Source organism: Schistocerca nitens, chromosome 5, assembly GCF_023898315.1.
Source record: "Schistocerca nitens isolate TAMUIC-IGC-003100 chromosome 5, iqSchNite1.1, whole genome shotgun sequence".
NCBI classification, from domain to species: Eukaryota; Metazoa; Arthropoda; class Insecta; order Orthoptera; family Acrididae; genus Schistocerca; species Schistocerca nitens.
This window is the reverse complement of record NC_064618.1, coordinates 327,905,094-327,922,001: the sequence shown is the minus strand read 5'-3', so window position 1 is coordinate 327,922,001 and position 16,908 is coordinate 327,905,094. Positions and strand designations below refer to the sequence as shown.

The 16,908-nt window shown below is 42.0% G+C and overlaps 1 protein-coding gene across 1 annotated transcript in view; it reads left to right on the top strand.

Annotated features, from left to right (window-relative positions):
* Positions 1-11,910, top strand: part of LOC126260430 (resuscitation-promoting factor RpfA-like) — a 94,554-nt gene extending 82,644 nt beyond the window's left edge. Inside the window, exon 5 of the mRNA XM_049957758.1 lies at positions 11,428-11,910. Within this exon, the coding sequence (XP_049813715.1) occupies positions 11,428-11,910 (483 nt within the window). The remainder of the gene's footprint in view (positions 1-11,427) is intronic.
* The last annotated feature ends 4,998 nt before the right edge of the window (positions 11,911-16,908 follow it).

Below are 16,908 nucleotides of genomic sequence, written 5' to 3'. Positions count from 1 at the left end.
TATAACACTTTATTTCTAGAAAGAAAACAAACAATTTCTTGTGCCTCCTATGTCCACCATTAAAGAATGCAGGCTAAGTAACGTCTTCCTATTACTCAGTACTGATGCTCTCAATGTCTGTGACTGAACTGGCCCTGACCATTGATGGGCAGTTGGTTAAATCAGCATTGACAGCCGTGCTGAACTCTGTCTTCCTGGAGGTGTGGCACTACCTGCTCTTTCCATTGGTGCACAGGTCAGTGCTTTCTTGATGCCATTTTGCAGCACTGTGCTAGTCGGTGTCCAGTGGATGCTTTAGAATTGACTTGGTGACGTTCACATTATTTCACTGTATTTGTTAAAAGATATTATAAAATTTGACTATGAGTGAAAAGTTCATCAGTTGTCATAAATTAGTGAGCTGTGGGGCACATGGTGAGTTTTATAGCAAGTGGTTTCAACTGTGTGAATGTAGTAAGAAAGCTAGTGAGGAATTTAATGAGTTACTCTCTTGAAGCTACAGGACACACAGAATGACCAGATTAACAGTGGAGTTGGCAGTGAGAATATGTGCCCTTCTGGCACTGTTAGAGGATGTCAGACAAAAAGTGAAAAGACTGCAGGTGAAGAAGTGGGAACTGGCAGTTATCAGGAAAGCTATTAGGAAGAAAACACGCTCTGACAGTTTCAATTTGAATGTTGAGAATAGGCTTAGCCAACAGTCAGAGTCATGTGGAGAGGAGCCTCCAGTAGTTGTAGGCAGGTAAGATGCAGCAGACGCTCAAAGTTGCTAGGAAGCCTAACAAGCATTAAGACAAAGAGGATTCTACTACTAGGTAGCAGTCACAGGTGCAGTATAGGTCCACCAGTATTTTTAAACTAAGTGCTGGGGTCAATAAGGTGACAGAACAGATAGGAACTGTATATAAGGACTTCCCTAAAGAGGATAGCGAGAGGGGCTCGGAATAGTCTTGGTATAGACTGGGCTTGTGATACAGGCCAGTTACAAACATCAGTTGTACATCATGTGACGGATACTGGCTAACAATGATCTCAAAAGTTTTTTGAAAAGTTAGTATATACGAGAGTGGTGGCATAACTCAGTGCTCACACTTTACCGTCATACTCGCAGTTTTGCTTCTGGAAAGAAGTACCCATAGATAACGCAGTGTATTCTTTTGTGCGTGAGGCATTATCAGGGCTAAAATATAGGTTGAGGACAGCACACGTTTCTTTGGTTTAACAAAAGCATTTGACTGTGAAGACCAAGTAATACTTCATGTAAGTTTGACCATTACAGAATTAGGGGAAAGTTTCAGCAGTGTTTCACTCCATGTTTGGAAAGTAGAAAACAGAACACTGTTCTCCAGTGTCAACAAACATTGAAGATATTTGAATCTGACAGGTGTTATGTAAAGTAGGAGGTGCCATTGTGTTCTGTTCTGGTTTCGTTGCTTTGCTATATAGAGACAGGACGGCTATATCAAAACAAGTACCCTTACAGACACCAACCACAACATTTCAAGCCCTTTTTGGGCATTTGTGTGACCATGAGTCCTTTCAGACAGACGAACGTGCAGGGAGGCGGTGGACTGTGCGTACACTAGATTTCGAAGTCCAGGTTCTGCCTCTCGACCGTTTTCATCTGCTTGATCATACACAAAAACCATCTCGGCTTCTTCCCGACATGAATACCAGATCTTTCTGCTGCTTCGGTATGCTGCGTCAGTCACATAGCCAGCAAACACAAACAACACACGGACATGGTCAGAGGAAATTTCATTCGTCCGCGCCATCTACCGCGGAACCGATTCATTTCCGGACACATGTTCATAGGCTCTTCTTTCCTCCATTTACAGTCAGGAATCTGTCCCTGCTGTTTATCGGTTTTTTAATGTTCACCTTATATGTGTATAATCTCTGAAGATGAGCTGAGAAGTAATGCCTCCGAATTCTTTATGTGAAAACTCTTAAGCATTTTTAAATAAAGCGAGCGTTATCAATATTCTACATCTTTATTCTTCATGCCTACATATTTTCAGCCCTCTGCCACTAGAGGGCTCCCAATTGTAGATTGTAGCATGGCGGTGTGTAACATAATTGTCGGTGCATAAGAAAGAGCTTAATGCAATCGTGTTTCGAATTCTAAGACTCCGTCCACACATGGAGCAGCCTCTCCATCAGCATGACAGTTCCAGACAACAGGCGAGTGCTCTGACATCTTCAACAGTCCGACGTCTTGGGTTCACTGCCCTCGATCATCTTCCATACTTGGTCCTAGCGGATTTCCATCTGTTTCCAAAAGCTAAAGAACACCTTCGAGAACTATACTTTGACAGTGATGATATTGTGGCTCCGCCAACAACGTCAAACATTCTACAGCGACAATGCTAACAAAGAAGAAGAAGATCTACTCGTACAGGATTTACGATCAAGGAGAGAAATGCAGCTGCATTCATAATAAATGTGGTAGATGAAGCAGTAGCAATCAATGATAATAATGTACATCACGAAAATAAAATACATAGAAAAATATGAATATGCAGAAGAAGACTCGTCTGATTGTGAAAAACTTATGGATGATCCTGAACCTGATAGTGACGAAGCGTTGTTACAAAGTGATGGAAACAAGTCGTCCTCATCTGTCAAGCTCAAGCCATCAGGAGGAAGTCAGGTGATGTATATTTTCAAAAGGCAAAGGAGATAACTGAATTCCAGGATTCTGGGAAAACTAAAAGATTAAGCTTCCAAATAGTATAGAAACGATATCGTATGGTGCAAGACATACGTCATCTGCGATATTTTCATCATATGCTAGAGAAAGGGGAGGAAAGACAGCGCTCGAAACTTAATGTGCTTGACGATTATGTAGCTAAAAAGGTCAGATTGGCGAAAATTATTCAAAGGCTTATGTTCATGACTGGGATATTCGCGCTTGTGATTTGAAAAAGGCCCGAGAAATAAGACTGACTAGACTCACTGAATCTATTTATTGATTGGTTGTGATGTTTAAACTGAGACACCATCTTGGCTCATGCGTGATAACAAAATGTGTAATCACTACAGCCTGGAATACAGGTGGTGACTTGAATGAAAGATGTGACGAGTTTCATAAGGAGGTACTGCCCTTAATTAACACCATGGAACGTATTACACATTTATAATACGAATCAAAGTGGTATATGGACTGAACTTCATACATCACGAACTCTGCAGTTTAAATGGATAGAAGTCGATAAGAAGTTGATGTGGAGTGATCATGCAACAACTCGTTCTTACACAATCCAACCCGTTACGTCGGCAAATGGATACGTGCTTCCAAAGATACTGGTAATTTACCAGGAACCTAGGTGCCAGTATGGAATGCGAATAGTGTAACTCATGGTTCAAATGGCTCTAAGAACTATGGGACCATCTGAGGTCATCAGTCCCCTAGACTTAGAACTACTTAAACCTAACTAACCTAAGGACATCACACACATCCATGCCCGAGGCAGTATTCGAACCTGCGACCGTAGCAACAGCGCGGTTCTGAACTGAAGCGCCTAGAACCACTCGGCCACAGCGGCCGGCAGTGTAACTCATGCCGAAACCGCAAAATCTGATTCATCTTGCCTTGAAGTCCGGCCTAATAACGAAACAAATCCTATATGGCGCGAAGGAGTTTCTTCTTCTGGTTGATTCGCTTGAGACGTGTCGTGACAGGATTCGCATCGATGCTATCCGAAGGCAAAACATGGTTTAAACAATCAAGACCATCCTTCGTGGGTGCACCCCTTACGTTCACCCACTTATCGTGCTATTCTTCCGACAGTTCAAGGGGTTGCTGAAGAGGATTGAAGATCACAGTATCCTTATCGACTATGTGTTCTCGCCAGGGCCGGCCTTAGCCATCCAGGTGCCCCGGGCGAGTCGTCCAGTTGGCGCCCTTTATTTTATAAATAGCGAACCTGGCAGTGCTTTGCAACACGGTATTTGACTGTTTTCTAGAAATCGTCTTAAGTGGTTAATGGCGTCATCTTATGATCATAACATGGTTTTTTCCATCGTAAATTTGAGTATTTTATTTTTTTTAAATGGAAATGAAATCCAAATAATCTGAAAGCCCGCTAAGACGCTCCATGTGAGTCTTGTGTAGCCTGTGACGTCAGTCCAGCATGCTGCTGTCGCTGCCGTAACAGTCAGTATAGCAGTGATATATTGTTTGGGCATTCACGTTTTGGGAAATTGTCTAAAAATATTGCGTAGTACTGCACTGTACATCTACAACAACTCCAGAAAATTGTTTTTGCGTGTTCCAAACAAAGAAAAGATGCGTAAAATGTGGTTGAAACAGGCTCGTATATCCCAAATATTTCTTTTCTTTTCTGAAGCACCCCTGTACTAAAGCGAACAAAACAAAACAAAAATTATTCAAATTGGTCAAGCCATTTCATTGTTTTGGTGAGACTAACACACAACAATTGATTTTTATATATAGGAGGTCTACGATTGTAGACATAACGTGTGATGCCATGAGTTCTATTAATTCATTTTGTATATTTTTGCCGCAATAATGGTCAGCCAAATCACCATTCAATGCCAGTCTGACGTGCTCTTCCATGATTGGATCAAACTTTGCCAATAACTGTACAAGACCTAAGAATTTTCCATTATTTGGGGTAAATAATTTATGTGATAACCCTCTGAATGCCATATTATTTTCAGCCAAATACAAAGTAATGTGCATCAATCTTTGAAGCACATTGCTCCATCGTAAACTTTCTTTAGAAATTAGCTTTTGTTCTTTCTTGTCAATAGTTAATCCAGCTTTAAACCTGATTTCAGCTTCAGTCCATTGAGTAAACGCTTTTTTGTGGTTAGGACTATTTTCATGCAGTTTCAGAGCTTCACTTAAATGTTTTCAATTTCTGAAACCCACAGTGGTAGTCAAATTAGTAGTTGACTTTAAATCAAACAGTCGACAACAAAAGCAAAAGACACTGTCGTTTGATACAGAATAAACTAGCCACCGTCGTCTGATAGTTTCTTCGTTTGATAGTTTTCTTGTGTAATGAGTTGAAGAGAAATGACGCCCATTTTCATCTTTTGGAAAGTTATTTAGACATACTTGTGAGGGTCCACATATTATAATGCGATCTACACTCCTGGAAATGGAAAAAAGAACACATTGACACCGGTGTGTCAGACCCACCATACTTGCTCCGGACACTGCGAGAGGGCTGTACAAGCAATGATCACACGCACGGCACAGCGGACACACCAGGAACCGCGGTGTTGGCCGTCGAATGGCGCTAGCTGCGCAGCATTTGTGCACCGCCGCCGTCAGTGTCAGCCAGTTTGCCGTGGCATACGGAGCTCCATCGCAGTCTTTAACACTGGTAGCATGCCGCGACAGCGTGGACGTGAACCGTATGTGCAGTTGACGGACTTTGAGCGAGGGCGTATAGTGGGCATGCGGGAGGCCGGGTGGACGTACCGCCGAATTGCTCAACACGTGGGGCGTGAGGTCTCCACAGTACATCGATGTTGTCGCCAGTGGTCGGCGGAAGGTGCACGTGCCCGTCGACCTGGGACCGGACCGCAGCGACGCACGGATGCACGCCAAGACCGTAGGATCCTACGCAGTGCCGTAGGGGACCGCACCGCCACTTCCCAGCAAATTAGGGACACTGTTGCTCCTGGGGTATCGGCGAGGACCATTCGCAACCGTCTCCATGAAGCTGGGCTACGGTCCCGCACACCGTTAGGCCGTCTTCCACTCACGCCCCAACATCGTGCAGCCCGCCTCCAGTGGTGTCGCGACAGGCGTGAATGGAGGGACGAATGGAGACGTGTCGTCTTCAGCGGTGAGAGTCGCTTCTGCCTTGGTGCCAATGATGGTCGTATGCGTGTTTGGCGCCGTGCAGGTGAGCGCCACAATCAGGGCTGCATATGACCGAGGCACACAGGGCCAACACCCGGCATCATGGTGTGGGGAGCGATCTCCTACACTGGCCGTACACCACTGGTGATCGTTGAGGGGACACTGAATAGTGCACGGTACATCCAAACCGTCATCGAACCCATCGTTCTACCATTCCTAGACCGGCAAGGGAACTTGCTGTTCCAACAGGACAATGCACGTCCGCATGTATCCCGTGCCACCCAACGTGCTCTAGAAGGTGTAAGTCAACTACCCTGGCCAGCAAGATCTCCGGATCTGTCCCCCATTGAGCATGTTTGGGACTGGATGAAGCGTCGTCTCACGCGGTCTGCACGTCCGGCACGAACGCTGGTCCAACTGAGGCGCCAGGTGGAAATGGCATGGCAAGCCGTTCCACAGGACTACATCCAGCATCTCTACGATCGTCTCCATGGGAGAATAGCAGCCTGCATTGCTGCGAAAGGTGGATATACACTGTACTAGTGCTGACATTGTGCATGCTCTGTTGCCTGTGTCTATGTGTCTGTGGTTCTGTCAGTGTGATCATGTGATGTATCTGACCCCAGGAATGTGTCAATAAAGTTTCCCCTTCCTGGGACAATGAATTCACGGTGTTCTTATTTCAATTTCCAGGAGTGTATATCTCTAGCATTAAGTACTTTTGGCCACGTACCTACATCAGAAACATTGTATTCTTTTATTGCAAGAACGTTGATACTTTCATCGACCACAGATGTCATGTGTTGATTTTGACTTGGAGAAATATCAGAGGATTCATGCAAAGATGTACTGCGCTGGTCAATTTGATCACCTTCAAAAGGTGATTGTATATTTTTTGTGTATAATTGTTCACAGTCTGAAGAAATATTTGCTGATACATGGACTTTTGATTCAATATCTGAAGTATTTGCTTTAGAATTTCCTTTAAGGTACTTATAAATATTCATGTGCTTTTTAGTTTCTTCAAGAACTTTTTGTTTTTCAGCTTTTCTTTTCCGATTTTCTGAACCAGAAAGCTTTTTTTTAATCATTTCCTTCTCTTCTGGCATGATTTAATAATTTGACAAATTATTGCTTGGACACTGCTCTATTTCGCGACCACAATATTCGATCTATAACAAATAAAGAAATTCACCTACCAGTAGACGTAACTAGAAAAAAACCTGAACTGAAAGATAAAAATGTTTTTCGCACCTACCAGAAAATTAAAATGTTGACACAGTCACGACACTCGTTTCACTCACAATTATTCAGCCACGAAAACATGACCGCTGCCTCCGACTCTTACTGACAGTTACTGACATGCGGGTGCAAATCGTAGCGCTGCCAACATATGCAGTCTAACAAACATTGTGTGGCGCTGTATTATTTCAGTAAGTTAGGGGAGAATTCTCTATGAATGCAGTGCACGCATTGCATGTTCTATTAATTAATGTACATGAGTCATTAAGTCACAAATATTCGATATAAATACATTCGTATTAATTAAATCATAATGTAATGTATATTTCACAGTCTGTATTTTCTTTTATTTGGTGCGACCGGTAGTTTCTGTTGTAAACGAGAGATGGTGCGGCTGCATGGGCTCTTCCTTGTTGCAGTTCTTGAAACAAATAAGAGAGGCGCTTTGGTAGAGCCCGTGCTAGCCCGCGTCAAACATGGATGGTTGCAGACAATACGAAGATTGCATTCAGCATGATTTCTCTTCTGCTACCCCGAATTCATCGCGCATTCGTGAGATTAGCGACGTATGTTGAATGAGACTGAATAATATTTTAGTTTCGCGAAATGGGTGATTGTAAATTGTAATTTTTTTTTACATGCGTTTAGTACGTTGCGCCCCTTGGGCCCCGGCGCCCTGGGCGACCGCCCGAGTCGCCCCACCCTAAAGCCGGCGCTGGTTCTCGCAGTCGTCGAAGAATTCAATTTCGTAAATGATATGTATTCTACACAATCAGTTCTCCAGTCTTCGCAGACCAGAGATGTTTCAAACACCGTCCGAACGTATTTTTGGAGTTCAAACGCAGTGTGACACAGAATACTGCATTTCCGGCACTTTGTACTCTGTGGTCATGTTCATAATCGTAATTTTTGTATCCCGCCTGGGAAGCGGCGCGTGGGTAAGGAACAGGAACAGGAAAAGGTACTAATCTCTCGGTACTGCAGATACAGTTAAGGCACCTTTACTAGTGGATAGACATATGCAAACATATTACATAACTTGCAAGGTGGTGCGAAGTTGAAGCGAAGTGTCCTGGCTGTCTGCACCTGATCAAATGGGCGGAAGCAGTCGCGGAGCTCGTAGACCTCGATAGCACCGGCTAGAGGGCGCTGTCGTCGGTGTCTCTCGTAGTGCCAACCTAGCAGAGCGGACTACGTTGTGGCATCGTAGCTATCGATACCACAGTAATCTCTTGCCAACAGCTACCAACAACCCATGTTTTGAACTCAGTGACTGAACATGTAAATGATTGTCAGGTGCAGTGAAACTGTCGATGGCAAATATTTTGCGCGTATTTGTGATGTACATGTAAAAGTCTTACACACAAACTAAACTTTGTTGCAATTGCGAACGCAGCTTGCGCTGACTCCCTTGTAAGGTATGGCGCTGATGGTTGTATGCTTCGCGCATCGATCATAGCACAGCCACACGAATGTCTATAAAATTTTGCTTGTCGTCTTTTGAACTGAGAATGCAACATTCGTTGCTCCCTCAGAATTTCCTGAATTTTATCATTAAACCACGGTGGGTCTTTTCCGTCCTTAATACATTTGCTCGGCACATACTTCTCCATAGTGCGATTTACAATGTGTTCAATTTTTGCCCCTTAATTTCCTCTACCACTATCATACTGGAATTAAATGACGTCCTTTAATTTTCTAAGTGAGCAGCGAACTACTGCTTCTCCGCTCTTTCCGGCAAAAATACTCTCCTGGCCTTCTTGATGGATATATTAACTTTAGTAATCATCATCGCTATGATGACATCATGATTCCTGTCTCTATTCTGACACTGTTGATAATATTAGGCCTGTTTGTAGCTACAAGGCCTAAAATATTTAGAGTTCCGACAGGCAATGCTCAGCGATTGCCGACTTACTGAGCCGTTGCAGTCTAGTGTGCCGTTGATGTTCTCGGCATCGGTCCTCAACGGTACGAATGGTTTGACCTCTATATACACTACTGCATTGGCAAGGTATCTGATAAACCTCTGATTTACGTAGACCCAAGTTGTCCTTGACACTACCAAGAGGGCTCTTGGTTTTGCTTGGAGGACGGAAGATGCTTTTCACTTGGTGTTTACGTAAAATGCGTGCAATTTTTCCAGATAAGGCCCCACAAAACGGAACAATAGCCAAGGCCGCCTCCTCCTGAGGTTCATCCTCAGTTTCCGCCGGTGCTGCAGGTGTGGGATGTAGAGCCTTCCAAATTTGCCCTTCCTTGTAACCGTTCCTCCGAAACACGGTCTTCAGATGGTCGAATTCTTGTTGGAGACTGTCCCTGGTGTGAGCTTTGTGTGCAAGAGTTTTGAGCACGCCATTCTTTTGTGCTGGGTGGTGGCAGCTATCAGTATGTAGCTACAAAACAATGTGCGTCTTCTTCCTATACACGCTGTGGCCCAAAGTGCCGTCAGCTCGTCTTCTAATCAAACCATCTAGGAAAGGGAGCATCCCATCCGTTTCGATCTCCATGGTGAACTCACTATTCTCGTGTCTGGAGTTGAGATGTGTGTGGAAGTCTGACAGTTTATCTCTTCCGTGTGGCCAGATAACGAAGGTATCGCATATTTCAAATATCTGGCCTCCTTTTTGGAAGAAAAGTCGTGAAAAAAAGTCGTTGTCATCATGGAACATTTGCAGTATGTCACGAAACATAGTAAATAATAAAATAAACGATAAGAAGAAACAGAAACACAAAATGTAAGTGTGGTGGCAATGGGTCAATTTTCAGTGTTAGCAGATAACAGCATCACATCCATGGAGGTAAAAATAAGAGGAGATGTCATGACGTCACAAACTTGAAGCCGACCCAAGTGAAGATCCGCCATGTTAGCTACCCCAAAACATTCGCTTCTGGTAGTTTTATTCCGTGTAGTCGTGAAGTGTTTTGATACAAAAATGCCAGCTTGCCTCACTTACTTGTGCACTAATCGTTCTGATTGTAGTGTAAAGTTTAAACAAACCACATTTCCTTCGTAAGTGGACTTATTTAAGCGCTATTTTCTTGTATATACTTGAAATTCTGATGCACTGTAAAGTTGTACAGTATGGTTTTATTTCTGTGATTAGACTTTAGATTTTCTATCAGTCCAACGCGAAGAGCTCTCTGGAGGTGAGCAATACACTTGGTTTTCATTGTTTGGTTATTCCCAAGTAACTGAAAAGTCCTGGCAAGAAATATCCTGGATATGGGGACTAATGTTTTAAAATGCGATAATTTAATGTGAAAGTAATGTAACTACACGTAGTTAATTAAATCTTCAGTAACCTGTTACAGTGGTTAAATTATAAGTACAGTACTTAAAGGGTTACATATTTGTTAAAGCAAAGTTCCCTATCTATGTCCAGGCTATTTAGATCATTACATGAATCACTATGTTGTCGTGTTACCCTGTAAACTGCTGTTATTTGCCACACTGAATGTCACTTGGTAGGTACAATTTAAAAACAAAGCAGATGTGTAAACTACAATGGGCCTAACATTCTTAAATTCCGTTCTTTCCCTTCGTAATTTAACGAATCTTTCACATTGTTGACATGACAGCTGGCTTGTTTAAATCATCACTGCATACATCTATGGGACACCAAAGGAAATAAGGCAAGTTTCTTGCAAACCTCAACATTTAAAATTTGCATTTGACTTGAAAATGCAATGAATACAAATCGGTACCTCTGAACTATTGCGCTTTGGAGTTCTGGCTTTATCAGTTATCGACACAAACACAATGAAAGTGAATAGAAATAGATTACGAAAGCATGCTTTTCATAGCACATACTTCTCTTCTCGGTTATTCGAAGTGTTTAAACAAAAAGGAATTACAGTACTGAGGCCAGAAGCGTCGTATTTTCGTGTCGTATTACTGTATCGAATACACATTTAAGACCAGAGAAATGTTTGAAGTTGCGTTCCTTATGCTGTGTTGTTCACTAAAACAGTGTAACATTTACTGTATAAAACAAATATCGCGTGCACATGACAGAAATAACGAACGAGAATGAATTGTAAAGACTCGTCTGCTAATGATTTGGGGGATCCAAGACGGCGGCAATCCGCGCCAACTGGCTTCAAAACAACGTACAGCGTAAGGCTATAGCGCCATCTACCTCCATGATCACATCTCACTAATATCAGCATATAAACTTTCTTCCTAAAAAAACTTAAAGTTGCTTCCCACTTCTATTCTGTTGAGGACATGTGTGAATGCTAACATTAGAGATACAGTGTGGATGTACTGACGCTCCATTCCATCCTGTCAAGTGTGACAAATGTTAATCGACCTCCAATTGATGTGGCTGTTGCAGGAGCTGGCACAGTTATTAGTGGGCGTGGTGCGCGTGGCGCTGCCGGCACTGCTGCTGCTGGCGTGCAGCCTGGCGGCGGCCGTGCGTCTGGTCTCGCTGCGCCGCGGACGCCAGCGCCAGGGGGCTGGCGCGGATGGCGAGGGCGATGCGGAAGGCGAGAGCGCTGCGACTGCGGCGCGCCTGCGGCTGGCGCTCGTACTAGCGGTGGCGCAGCTGGCGCTCGGGCTGGCGCGGCCTGCGCTGGCGGCGGTGCGCGCGCTGCTGGCGACACCCGCGGCTCTGGCACCAGCCGTCGCCTTCAGCGCGCCGCCGCTGGCTGCGGGCCCGCAGCCACTGGCCACGTTGGCACTCGCCATGCTACACCACACTTTGCCTGCGCTGCGGCCGCTGCTCTGCTGCGCCGCCTCGCAGCATGTGCGCGATGCCCTCTCCTGCGGATGCCGCGCCAAGGCCAGGAGGGTCTGCCGGCCGCTGCAGTCCTGATGGCCTCTGCATAACTGCCATGACGCAGGATCGCGTCCATCCACTGGATGCCGGAGGAAGTTGTAGGACTCGATTTTCTCTACTACCCTGCCCGACGCCCCCCCCCCCCCACACACACTCCCTCCCTCACAAAAAAAGCTAGGCAAAGTATTGAACTGGATGCGTATTTCGTGCAGCTCATTTTATTTTATCCTTTACAAATGGTCGATGTAAGCAAGCGAAGGTAAAAACTACGTTTGTTAGAAAATCTGCTTTATAGTCACAATTTTCTTTTATTGATTTTCTGGGCGATCATTTCGGACAATAGTTTCCACTATCAAGTGCATTTTTTGCGTGTTATTCCATATTTATGCACGATGTTTGTGATGTGTGAGCTGCTGCATCATTCTGGTACTTTTACTGTAATGCATGAAAGGGCAGGTTTGTAAGTACTGATGCATCTTTTGTACATGTAATGTCGTATTTGGATACGAAATTTACTTATGAATTTCTTGTTGTCCTCTACATAGAAAAATGTCCTTAATGTTTCCTGAAACACTTTGTCCAGAAAACAAATAATGGAAATTTGTTAACTGACATTAGCAACCAACAAAACCATCATACAGTTAACCCCAAAAGTCCAAAGCAAGCTAGATGCTGTCTGAGATGAGAAGTTAAATCAGGACAACAATTTGCAGTTGACACAAGATAAAACGAATTTCATAAGATCGTATTTATAGATTTCATAATAGTTGACATATTTTATGAAAGAGATCCAGACTGCAACTGCTAATGACTTAATTACCGATTCCATTCACAGTGACAAAAAAAAATACTATGCTAGTATAATTAACCTTAGTCAGTTGTAAACTCTCATGGGCCTGCTTCTCCCTGCCCACTCCTCGTTTCTGAGTCCCTCTTCACCCCTTCATCATCTAGGTACGCTTCTGGAGACTTTCTCTTCGATTATTTCACTGATGTAACAGAGTTGCTCAATGAAAAACTTAACCAGTGTCTCCTGTGTATAGTGCAGTGTTTCCAGAAAGACTGGAAGTATATTTTCTGACTTACTACTTATGCTGTTTGTGGTATCTTGACTGAAGTGTTATTCTATTGTGTGAATGCCTATCTTGTAAAAAAGAGAGGCAAGTACTTTATATTTGTATATGTTTTACACATTGATAAGAAATGTGATGAATTACCAACTTCTTGACATTTTTTCCGTTTCCTATTTCCATTCCAAAACTATTTTATTTGAAACCTGTTAATTAAGTTCGTATATCCTTCTGAATTTTGCATTGTGTACTTTTTGTAGATTTCAGTTTTCTACAAGCACCATTAATTCAGTGCAATAATATAGTGGTATTTTGTAATATGGAGTGGCCAACATAGGATGAAGCTGTTGAAGTTTCCTAATAGCAATGACCTTGTTCTGGTAAAAAGGAAGAATGCTGAAAGAGAAGAAAAAAGCTTCTCGGGCCTTCCACAACAAATGACACTAGTAGCTTGACGTAAATTGGTTACGTACTATATTAGAATATATATTTACATCAAAACATCTTGATATTACCTTCCACAAAGCCAAATCCAAGGCATCATATCATAATTGTGGCTGACGTTATGACGTTCCAATAAATGTTTTTACAGCTCATAATAGTGCGATAGCATATTAGCTCTTTGCTTGGCCTCTAAATGTTATGAAAAACAAAGTACTTCCCATTTGACATTGAGCAAGTGGCTTCTTCAGTTTTTCTTTTTTGGACAAATATGCAATGCAGTATGTAAATCAGTTTTAAAGCAAGCAGTACTATCAACAAACTGCTTGGCATCTGACAAGGCGACTGTGCAGATCTAGCGGTGTCTGGTTGCAGCCTTCATTGTCTTCTTCCTCCTTGTCTCTCAGCCCCACTCGCCACTGTGCTCGGAGCGCTACGAAAGAGAACGGCCAAAGTGCTCGCCCTCACAGAGCGCTGTTTGGCCAGGCTGCTTTAGAAAATGCTCACTGGATAAAATTTGACCAAACTTACGTCGTGGTTCACAATGGGACTCTGTAATTAAAGAAGCATCGAAACAAAAATCACCAATAATACTCTTTAATAGAGGCAGTGGCCTGCAGCTCAGCATGGTGTGGGATACAGAAATCATGAAATTGAAGGAGGCGTCAAAGTCATTGAAAGCTAATTGTTTTCTCGAACATACGGCTGCTTCGCAATACAGGGGCACCACAAATCAGGTATCTCACTGCAAGTGGCACTTCCTTTCCTAGAACCCATTTGTTCCTCTATAAGCAAACATTCTGTGGCTGATTACATTCTAGCATGTAACTTGCCATAGAAATTGAAAACAGATATTGCAAAGATTGTTGACATAAAATCACTTTATGTTTCAAACATATAGTGTAAACAATTATATGTCTATAATGAATAAATGTTTCTCCATATTTGGCTGATTCAGCATTAATACAGTTGAATTTCTTTGCTTCGTAATGCTTTTGTAGAACACAAGAAAATCAGGAAGAAGTAATGAATAAACTGAATGCATATCTACAGAGAATTGTTGCAAAATGCTGTGAATCAAGCAAAATAATTGATTTAAATCTGATGAAAGACCCTTACAGATAACATAACAGATGTGGGGCATAATAGGCATTAAGTAGACTACTTCATTCCAAGCAAGGTGGTGCAGCTGCTATTACACAGGACTTGCATATGGGTGGACGATGGTTCAAATCTACATTTGGTCATTCTGATTTAGGTTGTTCATGATTTCCCTAAATTGCTCTGGATTCTGGTGTGGATCCTCTGAAAAGATTATGGCTGATTTCCTTCCCAGTCCTTGAGACATTCTGATCTTGTACTCTGTCTCTGATGATCTCAGTGTCAACAAGATGATAAACATAATCTTTCTACCATATTTCCTACTTTGTAAAGCAAAGTAAAAAAGATGACAATGTTAACTATGTAATGTGATGACTCTGCTTGAGCCATATTACAAATCCAAAAGTTGGACGTTGGATCTTCAGTTTTTTTTCACTGATACCAATCATAACTTTCATCACAACAATACTTTATGTGTACGAAAATTACAAGCTACTGCTTGGTTATTCAACATTAAACTCTGGATTTCTTTCATATCTTTGTGGATAAATAAATTTTTAGGTTATGTTTAGATTAACCATAGTTATTAAATAGGGCCGAGCACAGTAAAACATCGTCATGTTCAAATCCGGTTATGTGTTGATGGTTGCATTACCTTTTACAGTATCCAAATTCTTAAAATATTTAGTGAGTAACCCTTTCAGTATCGATTGGTTCAAGGACAGTAGGTATACTGGGGGAACTAGAACTTCACCAACAAACTTTCAGATCCAGTTTTATGGAAAAAAACAAAAACCAAATCTCTACTAAACATGGGACCTAAAATACATACCTTATGAGCTATGAGCACTTGTTCATCTTTGCTGCTGTGAGAAACATCTCTCCTATAGAAATTCTTTGCTTTCATATACTCAGAGGTAGTAGTATGGACCAAAACAATAACAGATGTTCTTGTAAATATGGGCTCCAAGTCTGTATCTTAAAGAGCTTCCTCTTCTTTACTACTGCGAAGCACATCTCTTCTAATGAACAAGTGCTCATAGCTCTTAGGGTATTGACATGCATTTTAGAGCTCATGTTTACTTGACATTTGTTTTTTGTTTTGGTCCATAATACCTCCTCCCATAAGACAGAAGGCAAAGACATTCCAGTAATAGAGATGTGACTTATTGAAGATGTGCAAGTGCTCGTAGCTGTTAAGGTACTGATTTTAGAGCCCATGTTTACTGGGCATCTGTTCTTGTTTTGGTCCATACTACAGCATCTGAAAGTTGGTTGATGGCGTTCTCTTTCCATAGTTTATGAGCTTATCACGAATGCTTCTGAAACATTTCGTGTTACTTAGCTGAATACTGAATTCCAAGTGAATTTCATTTTACAGAGTGTGTTTCCTTCACATATTTATTTTCTCTTGAGATGGAACACTTGCTGATTGAAATAATTACTTGTGTCAACAGTTTACCAATGAACAAAAGAATCACTAACAGTAGTTATTTATACTGAATAGCAAATGATCTTTCATGTCAACTGTACAAAACGAGTAATGAAACTCTACTATTAAAATGCTTGCTCAGTGGAGAAAATCAGTTTCTGTTTACACCTACTTTTAAACTGTTATAGGGCATGGGTAAATTGATCAACATCTGTTACAAATGATTTTAGTCTTAATTCCGGAATTTCTTCTGCGATTTTTTGTAGTTGGATATTCGGTGTCGACGAGTCGAGGAATCTATATTTGGACTTCAATATTCTTGTTGTTATTTTATACGCATGTTGAGGATACATTTTATTCTACAACTTCCTTTCTTTCAAGATCAGAGACAATCTTCTGATGAGCTATCCTTATCAGACAGCAGACCGTCTTCACAGGTGTTTGTTTCATGTGTCCAGTAACTATTTTTAGGGTTCCATTAAAGACAATATCTACCTGCCTTTATGAACCGACTTCTACCAAACAAAAGGAGTACCCCCTAGAGGGTATACTAAGCACTTTGGAGGAGTTTTTTGTACAAACATCTTGGCTCCCCAATTACTACAACTAAGTTTACAAATTATTCACTTAACATTAATTCTTATGACCGATGGTGAATGCTGGGTGAACTGAAGGTGGCCATAGGCAATAAAACTGATTTCAGGGTAAGTAGAATGGTGAAAAAATCTTTTACTCTTGACATCACAAATTATTTGCATTCATTAAGTGTCTTAATGCAAGGGGAGAATCATTTTCTAACAAATGTGTGGACAAGATTGATTCTTTTTAAAAAATTAATCCTATAGAAAAATCAGCTTCAAGTTCATGACATGAAACATTTCCCATAACTCACGGCAATCACTTCTGGATCAGACATGACCATACACCTTTCAGTAATTGAAATGTTGCGTCATGAGTTCTCTGATTCCAAGACACTGCTTGACTGAAGAT